This window comes from Lynx canadensis, chromosome B2 (genome assembly GCF_007474595.2).
Source record: "Lynx canadensis isolate LIC74 chromosome B2, mLynCan4.pri.v2, whole genome shotgun sequence".
Classification (NCBI taxonomy): Eukaryota; Metazoa; Chordata; class Mammalia; order Carnivora; family Felidae; genus Lynx; species Lynx canadensis.
The window spans coordinates 71,402,877-71,424,306 of NC_044307.1; the positions used below are offsets into that span (position 1 = coordinate 71,402,877).

The 21,430-nt window shown below is 32.9% G+C and overlaps 1 protein-coding gene across 4 annotated transcripts in view; it reads right to left on the minus strand.

The window, feature by feature from the left end:
* Positions 1–21,430, minus strand: part of LOC115514131 (pleckstrin homology domain interacting protein) — a 149,521-nt gene that overhangs the window by 16,360 nt on the left and 111,731 nt on the right. For all 4 annotated transcript variants that reach the window (XM_030315881.1, XM_030315880.2, XM_030315879.1 and 1 more), the window contains 10 exons: positions 21,002–21,157; positions 19,691–19,811; positions 17,124–17,249; positions 14,242–14,311; positions 13,818–13,868; positions 13,356–13,505; positions 6,018–6,170; positions 4,479–4,642; positions 3,765–4,024; positions 3,062–3,259 (listed from right to left, as the gene is read on the minus strand). In XM_030315881.1, coding sequence (XP_030171741.1) covers positions 3,062–3,259; positions 3,765–4,024; positions 4,479–4,642; positions 6,018–6,170; positions 13,356–13,505; positions 13,818–13,868; positions 14,242–14,311; positions 17,124–17,249; positions 19,691–19,811; positions 21,002–21,157 — 1,449 coding nt within the window. The remainder of the gene's footprint in view (positions 1–3,061; positions 3,260–3,764; positions 4,025–4,478; positions 4,643–6,017; positions 6,171–13,355; positions 13,506–13,817; positions 13,869–14,241; positions 14,312–17,123; positions 17,250–19,690; positions 19,812–21,001; positions 21,158–21,430) is intronic.

Genomic DNA, 21,430 nt, shown 5'->3' on the forward strand with positions numbered 1-21,430 from the left:
AGTAAACAACTAAACAGTAGTTTCCTTCACAGGCTCTTTCAAACGGTTCTATATCCTTACGTAATTGAATGGCAAACAATTGATTTATTATCATAAGCAGTACTGAATCCATGTATCAATCAAATCTATTATGTATGCCATTATAATTGCAACAAACTCCAAGATAAAGGCTATTGTGCTTTATAAAAAAATATAAAATTCTAGAGATCAAACTCTAAATCTATCTAGAGACCATGGTGAATTGCCTTTCTGTGTTAAAAATAAATGCTATTACCCCTTTAGATGAAGGAAAAAGATGACAAACATGTATTACTACTACCTTTGTTCTTCTAAAGTTCTTAAGTTTTTGTGTTTGGTTGTGGTGGGTGATCTACACTGCAATATTCTAAAGAAAATACATAAAGAGATGAACACTGCTTTTAAAGAGAATGCTTCCTCATAATGATATCTGTATAGCTTTGAATTATACTTCATATATATCAAGAAAAAAATCAAGAGGTCACAAAAGGCCAGAGCCAGAAGCAAAGGGAAAAGGCAAAGCCCTCATTTCCTGACCCCCATGATACAAATAATTTTCTTTAGTGGTTTTCCGGCATAAGGAGGGGAGTGGGAAGAGGGGAGAAATGTGTGTGAGTGTGAATAAAGTAATTAAGTATCTTCTAACACACAATTACACTTAACCTGTCTGAGGATTCTGTATATCTTACTTGTTTTACATTAAGACTGCTGACAAGGTTGTAAATAACCAGTCCACATACTCACTATAGAAATTCTACAGTTTGGCTTCAAGGACTCCATGAATTTCTTGAAATGTCCAAATTTTGTGTGAATATGCCTATGGGGAAAGGACTACAGGTTTCATCAACTTTGCAAAGCAATGCATTAAGTAAAAAGGTTAAGAATGAATGTAACACTCTTTATATGGGCCTGTGTTCAGTATGGTAGTTATTAACCATGTGGCTACTGAGCAATTGAAACAGCTATGCAATTGAGAAACTGAATTTTTAATTTAAATGTGAATACTGAAGCACTGTACATTTTGAATATTGATTACAGGTTGAAATGATAGTATTTTTGATATGATGGAATAAATTATTAAAATTAGTAATTTTACCTGTTTGTTATTATTAGATGTAGTAGCTACTAGAAAACTTAAAATAATATACATGATTTATAGTGGTTTATATTATATTTCCACTGGACAGAATTGCCTCTTGATTCTAACAGTTAATCCAGGTGTCAATGTTTATGTAATAAGTCATCATTAATGACTTATTAGCTAATTGTATTTCTATACTGCACTGGTAACTCATGTATTTGTGATACGCAAAACTTATAAATCAAATTGGTTACTGGACCCCCTATTGTTAATGCTAGAACCAATTCACTATGTACATCTGATTTCCGTAGGGTTCAAAGTGACAGAAGCAAGGCCAATATACTATACAAAAAACTTTGAATTTAGTTCAGAAAGGAAGAATAATAAAAATGTAAAACACTGATATACAAAGTCATTTGCTTCTTTATTCACTTACTGACCACTATATAGTAAGTATAAGTGACTGAAAAAGTAATTAAACCCAGAAGTTCAGATTCCACTGGATACAAATACATGTAAAAAAGAATACTCTAATAAGTGTTACCACAAAAAGCAATGAACAGGGTGTTCTGGGAACATAAAAGTGCTTGATTCTGTCTAAAGAACCCAAGAAGAGGCTTCCTGGAGTGGATAATATTTCAAAGTGGAACTTGAAAGGTAATAGGAAACCATTAAATTGGGAGGGAAAAAAAGACATTCCAAAGAAGGAAGAAAAGGACAATGATATTTCAGAGACTTCAAGTGGTATAGGATAGCTGGGACATAAAAAGGAGAGGGAAAAGTAAAGAAAGCTGGAATGTTAGGCAGCAGCCAAGTAATGAAGAGTCTTATATAATAAGCAAAAACATTAAAATCTGACTCCATGGATGATTTGAACGCAGGGAAGGATTTCAACTGTGTGTGTGTATGGGCATGCATGCATTTGTGCTAAAGATAAATGATCAGAAAGATCACTTTTATGCAATGTGGAAGACGTATTGGGTAAGGAAGAGTTGAGAATCAAGACAGCAAGACCAGTTAGAAAACTAGAACAGTCCAGGTGAGAAATTATGTAGGCCTGAATTAAAAACACGGAAGTGAGAGGAACCGATTTTAGAGAAATTAAGGAGGCAGAAATAACAGAAACTAACGACTGTGAAGTAGATCTGGAAGAGAAGGCTAGATGACTCCCTGACTTTAAGCTTACATAGAGGGGTATATCCCAATGCCATTATACATATAAAAGGACATTTCAGTAGAAATATTAAATTTTGAGAGGTTTCTGAGGAGAACACTGAAGAGGAAATTGTTTAGGCATACGTTGGAAGCTGTGATACAAAATGCTTCTTCTTGAACTGCTCACTGCCAATAAGCCATAATTGTTTTAACACATCATAGGGTGTACTATATCAGTTTCTTTCTCCATCGTTCAAACATAAAGCCTTTAAAATGAAAATCTGCAGATGAGAGAACTTGGAAGCATAACTGTAAAGGGCTAAAAGTTTCATGACAGAACAAAGGTCGGGCTGTGGACAACCCTGATGAGTTAACATTAGGTGAAGAGCAGGGCAGTGTGCTGAATTTTGTGATGTAAGAACTTAATTTTTCTAAAAAGGAAAGGCGTCTACATTTGGTTAAGTAAATCTAATTTAATTTAAACTACCTGAAAATACTTTTTAAGGTTTTGTAATAATGAAGTCAGGAATTAGTTAACTTACATCAGTAAAAGCCTTTGATTCTAGAATTTGTTTTTATTTCCATAAAGCAAGTATTTCTTGGCTCTTAAAATTTAATGACAATACAGTTTGCTTTGGGCACAAAGCTGCAAATCAAAAGATGTCTCACTGAATGTACCAACTAATACAGAATGTGACTTTTAAATGAGCAACCTAACAAAAAGTGGATATAGATGCTACCTCCAACAAAAAGCATCATTCTTAAGAAATACCTACTTTATCTTGGAAGATACAAATAATACCTTACCTTGCTCCATGACGGGTGATGACTTTGCAACAGTGGATGTTTTTGAGAGTACAGATGATTTCACTTTACGTTTGACTGGCTTTTCCTTTTCTGTGTTTTCTTTTGCAGAATTATTCCTAGTGCCATGACTAATACTGGACTGACCAGGACTTGAAAGAGTATTCAAGGTTTTGGAATGTTTCACAGAATTTTCTAGAACTGAAACACACACACACACACAATTAAAAGCTAAATTATTTAACCTATAAATAAGCAAGGAGGTTGGGATTACTTGTAATTTGAACTGCTTGAATTAGCAAAAGGATAAAACCTAGGAGTTGCTTAATGCTTTCTTAGGAAATCTACTTTCAAACAGGAAAAAGGAATACACAAAGAAACTCTTTTAACAGTTTCAGACCTTTCTGATGATGTCCAGTAACTTCAAGATTATGAAGGCAAGCCATAGCAAGTTGTTAGCAAGTCTGGGTACTAGGATTTTAATCCAGGCAGTTTGCATCAGAGTTACCATTTTTAAGTATTCTATGCTAACATTACTAAACCTCATTTTTTTTCTTATTAAAAGCAAAAACAAATAAGCAAAAAAGAGCAAAACCAACACTTTCTGCTGGAATTTACAAAAATCTCATATATTTCATTTGGGAAAATAAAAGCTAAATTTAAAAATCATATATACTTCAATTTAGAAACTGTAAATGATTCTTACTTGTTTTCCCTGGCATTGCAGATGTATTAGCTTTTGAAATTAAAGCCTTTGCTGCAGAAGAAGTAGATGGCTGCTCAGTGGTAACTGGATCTACAACCACTCGATTGCTTCTGGTTCGAACTACAGAACTGGATTCTGTTTTACCATTTATCTGAGTGGCATTATGCCTCGGTGGTATTGATCGTGTAGGTGTAGAGAATGGAGAGGTAGAGATATCTGACTTTAGCTGGGGTTTTAAGGTCCTTTTTTTCCTTTCAGGGCTGTAAATAAAATAATATCATTAGTCATTCCTATAGCTCTATGCGGATAAATAAAATAGTTTTATAATACTGTTGGATTCAATATTTGTACTATTATGAAATATGTTAAAATATGAGATTTGTAGTGGATTTCATATGGTTGTGAGCCTTTGAAAGTGAATATTTAGTGAAGGATTGCCATAAATGCTACAGTTATATGACAGAAAGCATGATGCCATCACTATCCTAAAAATGCTGTTTTACTGTATAGATTTAGCAGTTTGAATTTAAGCACTTACACTAGTATAGCTTTAGTTAAAAGATTAAAAATCCTCCACATCATAGGAACTTGCATGTCAAATATATCATTCTGCAATATAGGGAATAGTAAAGGAAGTATTAAAAAACACCGAGTTCTATCATTTAGATGACAAAGTTAAAGATCAGTTGATGTTTTTTAAAATAAATCATATACCTTGATGCAGCACTACTGGAAACAGAGCTGCTTCTGTTTCTTTTCTTCCTCCTTTTGGTTATTGTATTTCTTTTATGAAAACGAAGAGCAGATTTATAATCTGATAAAACTGAACTAATGTGTTCTTCAAAGAAAGCAGACAGGCGCAAACTCATGCTGTAAATCTACGATAAGAAAAAAAGTGTTTAAATGTGGAAAGGAAAATGCCTGCTCAGTAAATATTAACATATAACTTAAGTATTTTCTTTAGCAAAAAGTTTCAACAATTTAAACATTATATTTTTCCAATCTCTTTAGATGAAGAGTAAAACTAAAGCCTTTTTACATTTAAACTGTATTTTTTGTAAGTTTTATTTTTAATTTTTGAGAGACAGAGAGAGAATATGAATGAGAATCTTAACTAGGCTCCACATTCAGTGCAGAGCTCATCATAGCACTCAATCCCATGACCCTGGAATCATGATCTGAGCTGAAATCAAGAGTCATACACTCAACTGACCGAACCACCCAGGTGACCTGACAATTAAACTATTTTTACATTTGGATTAAAAATCTTCCAAGGTTTCAGAGTCTAAGTTTTTATTTTTTTTGGGGGGGGGGGGGTGGTTCGAGGAGCAGAGGTAGAGACAGAATCTTAAGCAGGCTCCATGCTCAGCACTGAGCCATTATAATGCAGGGCTCGATCCTACAAACCTGGGATCATGACCTGAACTGAAATTGAGTTGAATGCTCAACCAAATGAGCCACCCAAGGGCCCCGGATTTCAGATTCTTAAATAAGAGCCCTAGTATCAATTCACACAGCCTATACAGACAAAATTCCTTTGAACTCTATCACACTGAAACTATCCCTGAGGTTTTGAACCTGTTACTACCTAGGACTATCATCTATATTTTTTCTTTTTTTAATTTCCTTTTTTTTTTTTTTTAACATTTATTTATTTGAGAGATAGAACACGAGTGGGTGAGGGGCAGAGAGAGGAAGATACAGAATCTAAAGCAGGCTCCAGGCTCTGAGCTGTCAGCACAAAGCCTGATGCAGGACTCAAACTCATGAATTGTGAGATCATGACCTGAGCCAAAGTCAGACGCTTAACCGACTGAGCCACCCAAGTGCCCCTATTCTTTTTCATTTCATTTCCATATATCACCCTTTTGTGATATCTTGTCTGCCCAAAGAGAGGTAAATGATATTTATAATTTTACTCATTTTTATAAATCATTCACAAAAATACCTTTCCATTAATGCAGAAAATAGCTGGAAAAGTTAAGCCCACATAGCCCTAATATATACCAGGACAATAAGTATGTGGTATGTGTTAAGGAAAAGTAACCATCCCTAAACATTAATGTCATCACTTTTATTTTATAGAAGGAAAGAAATAAAAATATGTGAATTCTTTTTTCCACTAGGATACCATTAAGAACATAATATAAATTTTGCTCTATATTTAATTAACAGAACATTTAGTTACTTAACATACTTTGCTACTAATTTCATTTAAATTAAACATAGACAAAACCAGTTTTAAGTATATACCCTTGATCTTTTGCTTGGTGTATAGGCTTTGGAATTGCTAAAAATAAGTCTGACATCTTTACATAATTCCATGGGTGACTCATAATTCCCAGCCTCTAAAGTTTCTCTAACAGTAGCAAAATCCATTGGAGTGTCAATGATGTCTCTGTAGTCCTAAAGGAAGAAAAACAGGTGGTATTACTATTAACATCACTACCACAAGGCATTAATACTCAGCACAGGGATTGACATACAATTCCTGTGATGAGTATAAGTCCTAGAACTATTAATAATCCCTTACTTTCCTCAAGGCTTTTTTTTTTCCCCTAATAATTATTTTTTTCATGCCCTCTCCCTTTTATTGCAGTCAACATAGGTTCTTCTCATTCAAGAAGCTATTGAGTTCTGCTGCTTTTTCTTGAGGAAGAGGTAAAGGGTAGAGTTTTTCTGGAAAAAGAGGATTAAGAGTACTGAAAAAAACCTTAGATCCACAACTAACAAATTTCACATAATAAAACTCAAAATTTTATACTAGCTATGAACTCTAAAGGCTCTGACATATATCTTTAAAATAAGCAGATAAAAAATAAATAAAAAATAAAATAAGGAGATAAAACAATAGAAATACACTAATACCCCATTTGTGTGGAGGCCTGAATTCTAGTAACTTCAACTTTAGTACTACAATTGGGAACTCTGCATTAATCAAGAATTGTGAATGTAAACAGTTGTCACAAAGCCTATACACTTCATCAGACAAAGGAGAAGTGGAATCACCTAAAGTATCTACCTAGTCAACTGTGTATAAAATAAGGCAATAGATTAGAAGCAATAAAAACAGACAAGTGAAAGCAGAAAGAAACAGAAGGGTATAAAATTATTTGAATATGGTATCTTTTAAAAGAGAAAGAGTAATACATCTTTTCCATAGACCAGAAGTATGTAACTACATTTTTCAACACGTAGCTTGAGTTTGCACCATCAAGTTTAAATTATGATCAAGTATATTTGACCATAAGGGAAATAGCATTATTACCTTTTACAAATAGGGTCAGTTTTATTTCTTCTGTAACAATCTATATGCCTTTTATTTCTTTTTCTTACCTTATTGCATTGGCTAGAATTTGCAGTACTATGTTGAAAAGCAGTGGTGAGAACAGGCATCTTTGCCTCATTCCCAATCTTAGGGGGAAAGCATTTGGTTTTTCATGATTAAGTACAATTTAGCTGTAGGTTTTTAAACAGATACTCTTTATCACGTTTTCAAAGTTCCCCTTTATTCCTAGTTTACTTAAGAGTTTTTTTTTTTTAATTATCATTAATGGTGGTTATCTTACATTACGTATTTGTCTATATTGCATCCATTCATCACAGGACTAATTACGTAAATTATATTTTCATATCTTTTGTATTCCTGATGCTCTGGTGATTTGGGATTCTTACAGACCTGAAGAGAGCCTGCCCCTCCCAGGACTAACCAATTCTTAGAGACAGACCAACCCTACGCCCCAAAGCCCACTGGAAATATTCAAATTAGCCAGTCCTAAAGTGTTTACCCTGCTCTGCCTTGCCTTTCTCATAAAAACCCCAATAAAGGCTCTGGCTTAAGCATTTCCTTGCTCCTGCCTTTTGCCATCTGACCAAAACCTGATGTTTCCCTTGTGCCTCTAAGTGGCATTCAGTGACACCATCTCTAGGACTTGTGAATGTAATAAATTTCCTTTTAAGCCCCATTCTCATTTCCTCTTATGGGAATGCTGACTGTACCATCTAATCCCATATCCGATATGTGCATTCTTAGAACAAATGTGTATTCTGTCAAATACTTTTTCATATGCATTGATACAATCATCTGACTTCTCTCCTTTAATATGATGAATTACACAGATTCATTTTTGAATATTGAATGAGACTTACATACCTGGATAAAAGCCCACTTGGTCATGGTATAATATCATTTTTATATATCACTGAATTCTATTTGCTGATATTTTATTGAGAATTTTTGCATTTTCTTTTGTATTTTTTTGGTCCAGTTTTAAAATCAGGATAATACTGGTTTCACAGAATGGGTGCAGAAGTAGTAGTCGTCCCTCTTCTGTCTTGTGAAAGAGACTATGTAGAATTTGTGTTAATTCTTTAAATTTTGGTAGAATTGTCCAGTGAAGATATTTGGACTTAAGACATTTCTTTTTTGAAAGCTTTTAATTACAAATTAAATTTCCTTACTAGTTACAGGGCTATTCAAATGATCTATTTTCTATTGGGGGAGTTGTGGTAGTCTGTACTTTGAGAAATGGTCCATTTCACCTATGATGTCAAATCTGTACGTGTAGAGCTGCCTGTAGTATTTATTATCTTTTTGGTATCTGTATGGTCTGTAGTGATATCCTCTATTGCATTCCTGATATTAGCAACTTGTGTCTTTTTTCTTAATAGAGATTTGTCACTTTTATAGATCTTTTCAAAGAACCAGATTTTTGGTTTTATGGATTTTCTCTATTGTTTTTGTTTTCAGTTGCATTGATTTCTTTTTATTATTTCCTTTCTTCTGCTCACTGTGGGTTAATTTTAATTTTTCTTGGTTCTTGAGGAGAGAGCGTGGATGACTGATTCGAGACTTTTTCTATTCTCATGTACTATTTAGTGCTCTATGTTTTCCTCAATTTTTTAGCTTCATCCCACAAATTTTTATATTGTATTCATTTTCATTTATTAGTTCAATGTGTTTTATTTCCCATAAGACTTCTTTGATCTCACAGATTATTCAGAAATATATATTTATTTAGTCATCAATCAAGTGATTAGAGATTTTCCTGTTACTTTATTTCTGGTTTGATTCCACTGTGGCTGGAAAACACTCTAATGATTTCAATTACATCTGTCCTGCTGTTTTTTTACTTTTCTTCCCAATCTTCCTTGGTCACTTGAACAGATTCAATTTGATTTATGTACTGTGTTTATGACTGTAACTCTATGAATACACCTTTTAAGTGGTTGATCAGGTATTTATAATATATACAAAATTATCAAAATATACTGGTGTTATACACAAAATAAAGCAACCCATGGAATGGGAGAAGCTATTTGCAAATGACATATCCAATAAAGGATAGGATCCAAAATATATAAAGAACTTATAAAACACTCAAAAAACAATCTGATTTTAAAAATGGAAAAAAGCAGACACTTTTCCAAAGAAGACATACAGATAGCCAACAGATATGTGAAAAGATGCTCATCAATGAGATATCGCCTCACACATGTCAGAATGGCTAAAATCAAAAATACAGGAAACAACAGGTGTTGGCGAGAAACAGGAACACTCCTGTGGAGAAACAGGAACACTCATGTACTGTTGGTGGGAATGCAAACTGGTGCAGCTACTTTGGGAAACAGTATGGAGGTTCCTCAAAAAGTTAAAAATAGAACTACTCTACAATCCAGCAATCACACTACTGGGTATTTACCCAAAGAACACGAATTCAAAAGGATATATGCACTCCTATGTGTATAGCAGTATTATTGATGAATGGATAAAGAAGGTCTATATATACAGTGGAATATCATTCATCCATAAAGAAGAACGAAATCTTGCCATTTGAAATGACATGAATGGAGCTAGAGAGTATAATGTTAATTAAGCAAAATGAGGCAGAGAAAGACAAATACCATTTGATTTCACTCATGTGGAATTTCACAAATAAAACAAGCAACAGGAAAAAAGTGAGGGGGGGGAGTGTCAAAGTAAGAAACAGACTCTTAATTATAGAGAACTAATGGTTACCATAAGGGATTAAGGAATGCACTTGTGGTTATTTAATAAGCACAGGGTGATGTATGGAAGTGCTGAATCACTATATTGTACAGCTGAAACTAACTGAATGTTAACTAACTGGATTTAAAATAAAAACAAAGTTTAAAAAAGTGAAATAGAAAAGAATAAAATATCCAAAGTGAAAACTATAATTTCAGATTTTCCTGTGTAATAAAATCATATAAATGACCTTTAAAAAAAAAAAAGACATTCCAAAGACTGAAACCCTGATTCTTAAGATAGTTTGTAGGGGGAGGGGCTCGGGGGGCAGCAAAGTTAAAGGAGTTAGAAAACTGCTTTATGCAATGGTAACGTCATTTGAACAGTGTCTGTGCAACCTCTCTCTCTCCTTAAGGGTAACTAACCACTTCAACAGAAACTATAATTACATGGATACTGAATATTATGACATACTGGCTCTATAAATTTTGCAGATTTTAGGAAAATGTTAAATATATTTATATAGAACACTTCTTCTTGGTTCATATCTTGGGTTTCTGTTACTCCATACACTATATGATAACCAATTAATGTATCTGTTGAATAAATGGGGTAGAATATTTATGTAGCATGCTGATTTCCATCAAAAAATTTTAATTTTTAAAATCCTGCTTTAAGTATTTGACTAAACTCAAAATGTGAACATTTTCATACAAAAGCTGAAATATGAAGAATATGACTGCCATAAATATTCTAGTACAGTTAGGCTGGCAGTTAACTTATAGTTAATTCTGAAGTATAAAAAGCAGATAAATCCGGTTTTCTCTTCTCAGTGATAATAAAAAACAGCAAATAATCTTAAGTCTTTACACTTCCCTCCATCAAGGAGTACTGTAAGAGACAAGTGATCAAATTAAAATTTTTTCTTGCTTCTTCTATTTGTTTAATACTTTTGGCTGCTAGAAGGAGAACCTCTAAATACTGTTCTCATTATTTTGAATACCTCAGTACCTCAGAAAGACTACATTCTTATATACTAGTTATTCTGTAAGAACACTGCCTAAGCTCTGGTGCACCTGATATAGGAAATAGGGGCTCCTGTCCTCACTTTGTCAACAAATAGCTGTGTATCTTGGAGAGCTGCTTAACATGAGCCTCAGTTCAACAATGAGTCAGCTATACCTGTATCCATATATAAATATATGTATTGTTATCATATATATATTTTTTACACACACACACACACACACACACACACACTCTCTCTCTCTCTCTCTCTCTCTCTCTCTCTCTCTCTCTGCAGGTGTTTGTATTCTGGACTTTTCCCCATTAAGGAAGAGAAAGATACAAGCTTTAACGTTTAGATTCCAGATGCACAAGTGTAACACTATATGCAGTCATGAGAATAGGTCTCTTCTATATTTTTTGTATGGCTGTTTTAACATTTTTCTTTTGTACTTAGAGTTTTGATTTTTCACTATTATTCCAGGTAAAGATTTTTTTTTTCATATCTATCCTGCTCAGGAGTCATGCTTTGTCAAATGTTTATGAAACCTAGAAAACCTTCAGCCATTAACTCCTCAAAGACTGCCCCTCTCCCATTCTGAAACTCCTGTAAGTTATGTTTTGAATTTTTTCATCCTATCTACTGTATCTCCTTTCTTTCAGAGAGTTTTAATTTCAATTATTTCCAATTTCATTCTCAGAAATTCCATTTTGTTTACAATTTTTTAAAATTTATTTATTTTGAGGGAGAGAACATGCAAGTGGGGGAGGGGTAGAGAGAGAATCCCAAGCATGCTCCATGCTGTCAACGCAGAGCATAGCACAGGGCTTGAGTTCACAAACTGAAATAACCTGAGCTGAAATCAAGAGTCAGATGCTCAACCGCCTGAGCCGCCCAGGTCCCCTTATTTAGTTTAAATTTTTAAAAATATCTGCCTTTTCCCCCTCAAATAACGTCTTTTTTTCCTTATGCTTCTTATCCCTCCATTTATCTATTAAACCAAAATAACAACCAAGTTTCATTGGCAGCATTTTTTCCTTTCTTGGTGATGCATAAAATAAGTCATTAGTGTTTTATATCTGATGAAGTATAGTATTTCAGAAATAATCTATTATGTCAAGTTTTGGGGAAGAGGGTACTAATATTTCCACTTGTTGTTTCTGTAATATTTATGATGGATCACTCCCTCATATAGCTTGCGATTTCTTTTTATCATTAATTCACCTTTGTTTAGGGTTTGGTTTTTTTCTCCCTCTGATGAATTTCTACAAACATGGATACTGTAAATTTAGGCTGTAAATCTATGCGTAGAGACAGCTATGAGAGATTTCTCTCTTGACAACAGAACAACAGAGATATTTTTCCTTGTGGAGGGAATTATACTATTGTTTTCATCGAGGGTGAAGTCTTTCAACAGTCCTGGGAAGGGGGGGTCTCAGTTCTAATTTCCTTCCTCAGTGTGGATTGCATGGCTTTTTCTGTCTCTACGTCATGTTATTCTTGTGCCTCTAGAATCAAAACATTAAAGCTTACATCTATCTCTTCTTTTCTGGGGAAAAGTCTAGAATACAAACACCTGCAAGCATTAGATAAACTATAATGTTTTCTAAAATACATAGCTGGGCTTGTAAGAAACAAAAGGAAATCCACAGGTTCCAAAAGCAAAGAGAATTGAAAACCAGAGTACTGTAGCATTAGCTTACTTCTTCTATGATTTTTTTGGAATATAGGGTTCAAATTAGCCCAGTTTATTACATTGCTGGAATTAAAAGTTTATCTTGTACATTCAAGATTCCAGGTTTCTCGATCTTTAAATGACAAAAAAAAAAAAGGCATTTTATGATATTTATCTACTGATGAAATTTCTCTATTTTCATTCATCATTTTGAATTAGAACACACACATAAAAAACAATTAATGAAGTCAGATGATATCACATTTGGGTCATGATCTCTTATAAAATATTTCATTTTTATTTTCATTTGAAACCATAAATGAATGTTACCTGAACTGTACAACCTTTAATAACTGAATAAAGGAATAAAAAAAAATCACTTTAAACTATATTTAGATTGCTAAGACTGCATGCAAAAATAAATATTTGGATCAGTTTTACTCAACCTCCCTACCTTGAATTCCATAAATATAATTATGCCACCTTGCATTTGTATATAGTGCTACAAGTGAAAAATTATTTTAATGTGTTCTCATTTCATCCATAACCCTGTAGGGAAGGTTAGGTATTATTACTCTTGTTTCCTGTAACTGCCATAATAAATTCTTGGAATTAGTCTGAGAAAGAAAATAGTAAAAAATAATATTCAGATAAACAAACTAAATGACTTGCTCAAAGTTGCACAGCTGGTAAGTGGGAGTGCTGGGGCCATAATCTAATACTTCAGAGTCTTAATTTGGGGTTCTGTTTTAAATACCACACTACTCAACTTAGATGCTCCATTTAGCCAAATAGATGAGAACACGTATTTAATAATGAAGAAATAAACTATAACCATAAGAAATAGCTTAAATAGCCAATTGTCATGTGTGAGATATATGGCAAGCTGACAGGTAAGGTAATATTTTCAAAAATACTTACTGGATATTCAAGGAGATCTACTGGCTGGCGGAAAGGCTCAGAATCTTCACATTGAAATATGAGATTTAATAATTCTTGACATTGTTTCTTCCATGCTTGAATATCGTAAGATTGAGCTCTGTTACGTAATCTCCTTCTAGGCTGATGGTCCTGAAATGAAAATTTTCAATGTATTAATAAAATATAACGTATAAAAGCTTCAAATATATTAAAATAAAAAATTAATAAAGTAACATTTATACAGTACAATTTGTATTTTTAATGCAATCTCAAATAATTAGGTCATATACAGTAACTCAAATGAAAATATTATTCACCTAGTTCTGAAAACCATGTATTTTGTAATGGAAACTGATTTAGAAGTAATACTTAATCTGTCTTTAAAAATACTAAGAGTTAAAAAACTGCCTTTAATACATTTTAATTCATATAAAGTATTTCTGCTAAAACAAAAAATCTTACCTTTCTTTTTCGGGTAGAAGTTCCTGGCACATCAGCATCTTTCTCTTCTTCCTTTGAAATAAGAGTTTATCAGATTCACTAAACATTCTAGACTTCATTACATGTTTTAGAGTTTAGAGAATCTACCATAGTAATTTATATACCAATTATCACTTTTACACTTTGGAAAACCCATAATGTATATGCTGGAACACTTTATGGGCTCATTAGAGAGTCCCCCACAATATTTTTAATAACTACAGCAAAAAAATGCTGAACTACTTTTTGGAAACTACAGCATTAACCAAAAATAATTTTCATTACAGCATTTACCTGAAAACTACTATGTGTACATTTCTTTATATATATATATATATACATATATATATATATATATATATATAGAAAAAGACCAATATTAATATCATAATGAAATGTTAAATACCTCAGAATCGGACAAAACTTTCTTCTTCATTGAATTGTACAGTGGAATTAAGTTGTAACAAGTCTGATCCCTAAACAGCAAGGAAATGTTAGTACGTAAGATTAGAGTCCTGAGATTTTATTTTTTTTCCTTTAAATCTGTTAACAAAACCAGATTTTAAGATAAAGTTTGAAGCGGAAGGCTTTTTTCATTGGTTAACTCCAAAATCCTATACCCACACACCTGCCCGTGCCCCTCCACCCTATGTGGAGCTTCCATTCTGGCCTATTTCAATACACCAAACCCAATTTTTACCTCCCAGTATTTGCTCAGGTTGCTGCTGTGTGTGGGATGCCCTCTTCCATTCCTCAATACACAAAGGAAATCTAAGATACTTCCTGTCTTCTAATTCCTTCTTCCTTTCATTCTTAAATATTTATAGTCATTCCCTAAAATTTTGTCCTTTAGTCATCTTTTCTTGACACTACAGCTTTTGCCCTGATAACCTTACTTGTGTAAATGAATTCCGAATTCTATAATTTGGTCTGACTCTTCTGTTGAGATTCCTATCATCATCTAGAATTCCACATGTCTAAACCTAATTTTCACTCCCCACTCTTCCTCCTATTTTTAACAGCATTACCATTCTCACAGTAATGCGTGATTTTTCACTATTCCTTCCCTTGCCTCCTTATAAACCCAATCATTGGCCAAGTTCTGTGATTCTACCTTCAAAATCTCTTGGTCTCTGCTTCTTTCTCATTTCCATAAATTAAACTCTCATCACCTCTTAGTTGGTCAGCTGTAGCAATCAATCTGCTATTTAGGCTTTCTGTCTCTTCCCTATCAATTAATATTAGAAATGCATTCAAGGCCCTACATGATCTGGCTCCAACTCATGCTTATAGCATTGTATCCTTATTACTTATGCTCGCGTACTCTCTAATTCACCTGGTATAAATTGCTTAATTCCGTTAATAACTCCTTACCCTTTCCTACCCCTTATGCCACACTCCTTGTCCCTAGAATGGCTTTCATCTAACTTTTGAATCTATCGATATCTATCTTGTCCGTAACATCCTAACCCATGTTTCCCGTACCTAAAACCCCACTTTCATAAGCTAGAAGTAATCCCCATCTAAATTTTCATACAGATTTTCTTGTTATTTTCCTTATAGTTACTTAAAATTTATCTACGAAATTGTATTAAGATGATAAATACACATTTCTATCTCATTTATCTCTTACATCACCTCATTATATATACCCTATTGCTTGAAATTTGGCCAATAACTCAAAGTTATGAGTTATCTCAAACTTTGAGAAATAACTCAAAGTATAATAAAAATTTCAAGATATACCTAATATTTAAAAGTTACTGTTAGCTAAAAATGTATAAACAAATTATATACTTCTAAAAAAATGCAGGGGTTTATTTTTAGATACATAAAATATAGATGCTTTAAACATTAATCTATTCTTACAAGGCATTTCAAAGTAACAGTTTGAAAAATATTTTATAGACTATTCCAAATATAAAAATAATTGTTTCATGTAAATTATTTCACTAAAGTGTGAAATTCCTGTATCACACAATTCTATTGATTCCTCTTTGGAAAAGAGAAATGTACATACACACACATATAGCAAAATTACAGACTATAAACTTCACTGGCAAAATATTATAAGCCCTTATAACTAAGTTATGTAAGCAATCTTCCAGGGATAATTAATCCTTAATTAGTCTTAATTAGTTTCCCCATTAAAACTGGGGAAAAAAAAAAAAAAGGCATAGTAAAAATAGCCCCCAAACCATTTGAAAGGCAACAGATTTCTTTACAGAGTGAGGTAGAGAGTAGGGCATAACATTTATCTTACTAATTTTCTTTGGTGTTTTCTTATATTGAAATTACCTACGTTCTTTACCAAAAAACTTCCAAAAAACAAAAAACAAAAAAAAACCCCTAACTAATACCACAAAAAGGGGCCCTATGATTATGCTGAGTAATGAGAATGAAATTGGAGATGTTTTTAAAAAAGCCTCAATAATATCTTCATGTAAAAATGAAAGCTGTCAGCAGCTGAGTATTTAAACTTAACTTATAAAATATATTTTTTTCTTAGCCAGAAAAAATTATCCAATTTAAATAACCTTAGTATGAACTCAAGAGTGGTATGTTAGACAAAACATACCACTGAGTCATTCCTCTGGCTTCAGTTTAGAAAGCTCAATTCATTCTGTGGCTATATAAAATTCATTAAGATAAAAAAATAAAAGAGCTACTCCCTTAAAGAGCTGCAGTTATCATTCTTGGTAGGAGATTAATGAATGAGGAAGTAAACCTGACTTTTAAGAAGAATCTTGAAAGCTAAATTTAGTTTCTTGCTGGACTACATAAATACTTATTTACAAACTTGTCAAGGGCAATATAATGTTAAGATGAAAAATTCTTAGATGGCAGACACTCCGTTCCTGTGCAAATTAAACATGTAAACCTCTACAACTGTTTTCTTAACTGTTAATTCCAGATAGTGATATCTGCCACCTGTATTATTATTATTTGGTTTAGAACTATTTTAGGTAAAACATTATTATGTTCTATAAGTGCTTAACCCCTTACTATTATTATCTAACAGCTAGATTTAGAGAAAGATTCATATTTTTTAATATTAACTATAGAATATAACTGTAACAGAACTTTTATGATTTCATAATTAATATCAGCCAATGAACTAAGTGTTTAGACAGACATTGTATGCTTCCTATCTTGAGTGGAGCTAGTTTATAGCACAGCATGCAACATCATACATATAAAAAATGATTGCATTTTATATTTTGACATTTTTAAAGCTTAAAATATTGACATTAATTAATTATAATTAAGTGTGGAAAAACTACTCACTTTATAAAATGTAGAAGAAGATCAGTCACAAACTTAGCAGATTTCACAATAGGGCTTCCAGGCTCATTAAATGTTCGTGTATTATGCTCTATATATCGAACTTCCCACATTAGGGAAGAAACTCGCCTTAAACAAACAAAATACAGAAGTCTTAGCCTCATTTTATTTAGAAATATTTCCACACAATTTAAAACCAAGACATTCCAACTTTCCAACGGCAGTCTCAATTCAATTACAAAACTCACCACTTAAAAAATTATTCTGAAAAAATATATATCTCATTTGGGCAGGGGAAAAAAAGGAGTAGCAACAGTAACTGTGTATTTGCATAGAAAATGTCACCCTAGATTAGACACACTAGACTATTAATAGTGGTTTCTTTTCTTTCTGAAAGTAAAGAAAAATCCAAAAATGACATCTAGAGTATCATCCAATATGTGGTCCCACTTAAAATAGCAAAGAAGAAAATGCTCAGAAAATATTACTGATACTGATGTGTGAACAGAAACACAATTATATGTAATTTTACAAGTATTATATACAATTGTGGGTACAGAAGCATACAGAAAGCTGTGTGCTTTTCATACAGCATTGCAAGACTTATTCTAGTAACAGAATCACAGGCATCTTCAGGATACTCTATAGAAAACTGTGTAAAATAAGGTATTAGATTAATGCCCAGCAGGGCAAACTGACAGTAGTAGTTTAATGAGACTGAACCAGAGGTATCAGAGAGGAAAACCATAAACTGCAAGAAATCTGTAGCCAATGAGTAAAGGAAAAACAAAACTTGAAGCAGTGAAAACGCACATGAAGGCATCATTTTATTAAATAACATAACTCAGGTCTTTATTACCAGATTCAAAAACAGGCAGTTTGTTTCTAATTTATGTAAGGATTGTGTTCCAAGATTTTTTCTTAAAGTGACTACTAAGCTAAGCAATTGCCAATAAAGCCTATTTAAGCTATAATGTACCCTAAAAAACACTACACGTTAGCCATTACCATATTAAGTAGTATTTCTATGAGAAAGTACATTTACAACAATAGTGGGAGATGTCAGGAGCTTATCTTTTTAGCTGTAATCCAACAATTAGTGTATAGGAACAACTCTTTCTCCCGTTTTCCTCCCCTATCTTGTTCCATCTCTGAAGCACTAAGTACAATTCTTAAGGCTTAGCAATTTTAGGGGTCTAGGGACAAGGAAGGATATAGTTAAAAATAACTACTCCCTTTTCTCTTAAACTTCTAACATGTGATGTTAAAAAAGATTTAAAGAAGTGTACTTTGAAGGTAAGATGGCTGGGAGGCGCACATCATTATGATTTCCTCATCTCTATGCTTTTGACAAATATCAATATACCAACAGCAGAAGCACCTAACAAGATCAGAAAAATCTTTAGAACCTGAAGTCTTAACATCTTAGCTGGCAATGTTTAAAGGCATTTTTCCTTTTTACAACTAGGGGTTACTATTAGCACCCAAAGGGTAAAGGTATGGACAGCCCCTCACAATAAAAAATTTTCTAGCTCCCAAATGTCAATAAATGCTTTTGTTGAAAAACCTTGCTTAGTAAGTTAAGGAATAATAAATGGTGTTTTCAGTGCAGGCACAGAAAGTACCAAATCAGAATTATAATTTAAGGAATAAAAAGAACCGAAGGCACATTTTATATCAAAATATATGAAATATGAATAAAAATTCCCCTAAGTTAAAATGAATAGTAATGTAAAGAACTGCAGTAAAATGAAAGTGCTCACAAACTTTTTTTTTTTTTTTTTTTAAGCAGGCTTCACTCCTAGAGCAGAGCCTAATGTGGGAACTTTTGCTAAGATCAAAAGTCAGATGCTTAACCACCTGAGCCAGCCAGGGACCCTCCCAAAGAAATTTTTTAATGCACTGATTTAAATTAAAATGTTGTCTTTTAAGCAAAAGTCATGAAAACTGGAAATATGATTTCATTATGTGAAAACTATAGACTTAAATTCACTTTTCTAAAAACGTATTCTAGGCAATAAGCCTACGACGCATGTCTCAGATTAGAACTCAATGTTTACTCAAACCGCTAACGAGAAGATGCAAATTAATTTAAATTAGACGTCTTTTTTTTAAACTCTATATTTCAAGCTAAAGTACAGCTATGAAAAATACCCTAATTTTCCTAACTTTGTTGTTCTTAAGTATTTATAAGCAAAATAAGAAAAAAAAACCCACTTTTTAATATTGTTCTATGAAAAAATCCATGAACAAATATTTCAATGTGATGTCTGTGGGAAATGAAATACTCTGGCTTGAATTGTAAAATACAGTATGAAGACAGTGAGGTCCCACTCATTAGCAACTAGAAAAAACCATATCTATGAACCATATTCCAAGTCTATAGATCAGGAGCATCAGCATCCCAGGGAACTTAGAAACGCAGAACCTCACGTCCTACTAAAACTACTGAACCAGACTCTGCATTTTAACAAAATCCCTAGGTGGTATGTATGGACATTAAAGTTTGAGAAACACCCAAGGATCATTTAGTATTCTTTTGGTAGTAGCTACAGCAAATGGGTTCTAACCTGTAAAACCTGTTTTCCAGTCTTTGTTTAATTGTACTTAAATCCGTTGGATACGCCACTACAGTGCAATACATGGGATAGGCTTGCAGATCTACAGGGGCCACAAACGCTGAAGCAATATCTAGAATAAAAAAATTAGTTTGTATGTTTAATTTTCATGGTTTAACAAGACTTCACAATTCTGCTTGAGTTAAGACAAGTTCTGATTCATATAACCCTTAGACTGCCACTGTCTTTTCATAGAAAATACATACAGTTTAGCTAGCATAGTAGAGTCTCACTTCTTATTACATCTATATTTATACTGCAAAATTCTAGGGATATTTGTTATTCAGATTTCTTAGAAGAAAAGCCATGACAGATAATACATAAATCTGACCTATTAAGTATACACATATTTCTATACTTAAAACCTGGCCAGTCCTGAATCTGTAGGTTTTTCACAATCATTCAGTAACACTATAATAACACATTCCATTCAAATGTAACCTTTCTCAAAAACCTACCTTACTTTAACAACATAATTCTGTGAAATATCAGGCAAGTACAGAGGAAAAACAGATCCAGAAGTCTCTGACTCAACGTCACTGACCAAATGGCACACAGTAAACTGGTAAAATCTAAAACCTGATAAAGATCACTCTCCATTTTTTGCTTATCCACATTTAGTGTAAGACAACTTTTTATGCTAAACTACTACTAAAATTATTTAGGATTATATTTATAGACTCTTTAAATGAAGTGTTGCCATATTTAAAAAGACTTCAAATGAAAATATCATCCAATATGTGTCTCCAGAGTATTTTCCTCTTCTTATTCATCATTTTTCCCTCTTTTAAGCTTGATTCCCTATCGACAGAAGGGGTTGCTACCAACCACCACACCAGTTAGAGTTGTTTTGGAAGCCCTTAATTCAGATAACCAAACATTTTGTGGCCATTGTTTTTCTTTTTTTCATATGAGACAAAGCATTTCATTCTCTCCTATTACCTTGCAAGTATTCCCTTGTGTATATATTGATAAAGTTAAGGGGAAAACTGGTACAGCTATTCATATAATTATAATTCAGCATTCAGCCCCACTCTCCCAATTCACATCATGTCAGCTTAAATATGTTGAGGGATTTCAAGTTGGGTTCTGGAGGATCCAGATTTTTCAGAGGTATCCCTGGCATTTCTGGGGGCCCTCACTCTATTTGAAAACCACTGACATGACACTGTGAAGAAAAATTTTATTCAAATACTAACAGTTTTCCTTTCCTTTGCTTTTTGCCAGCTTGTCCTGCATTGCTGTGTTACTATTATTATTTACCTAGTGTCATCAACTGGTTTATTCCTGCAACAATTCTTTCACATTCTTCATCCCTGGGATTGGAACCCCATTCTCCATCAAGAGGTTTATAGATCAATGATCTGCATTCAACATCAGTTAAAGGAACACTGGTACCTAGTTCTTCAGGAAATACAGCTGAAATACACAGAAAGAAAAGCAGATTTAGTTAAAATATGTCTTTCTTGCTAATATTTAGGTTATTTGTTAATATTTAGGTTATCTTTACAAAGAGTTGATATTGTCAAAAAAACCTAAAGTATAATCTTGTAAAGATCTGGTAAGTATATTCCTTTTTTTCTTTAAAGAGAAATATGTTTCAAGGGTCAATAACATTAATTTTTAAAACATTAATTTTATAAATAATTCTCTAGATGGGTATATAATTACTTTTCCAAAATTATACCAGAC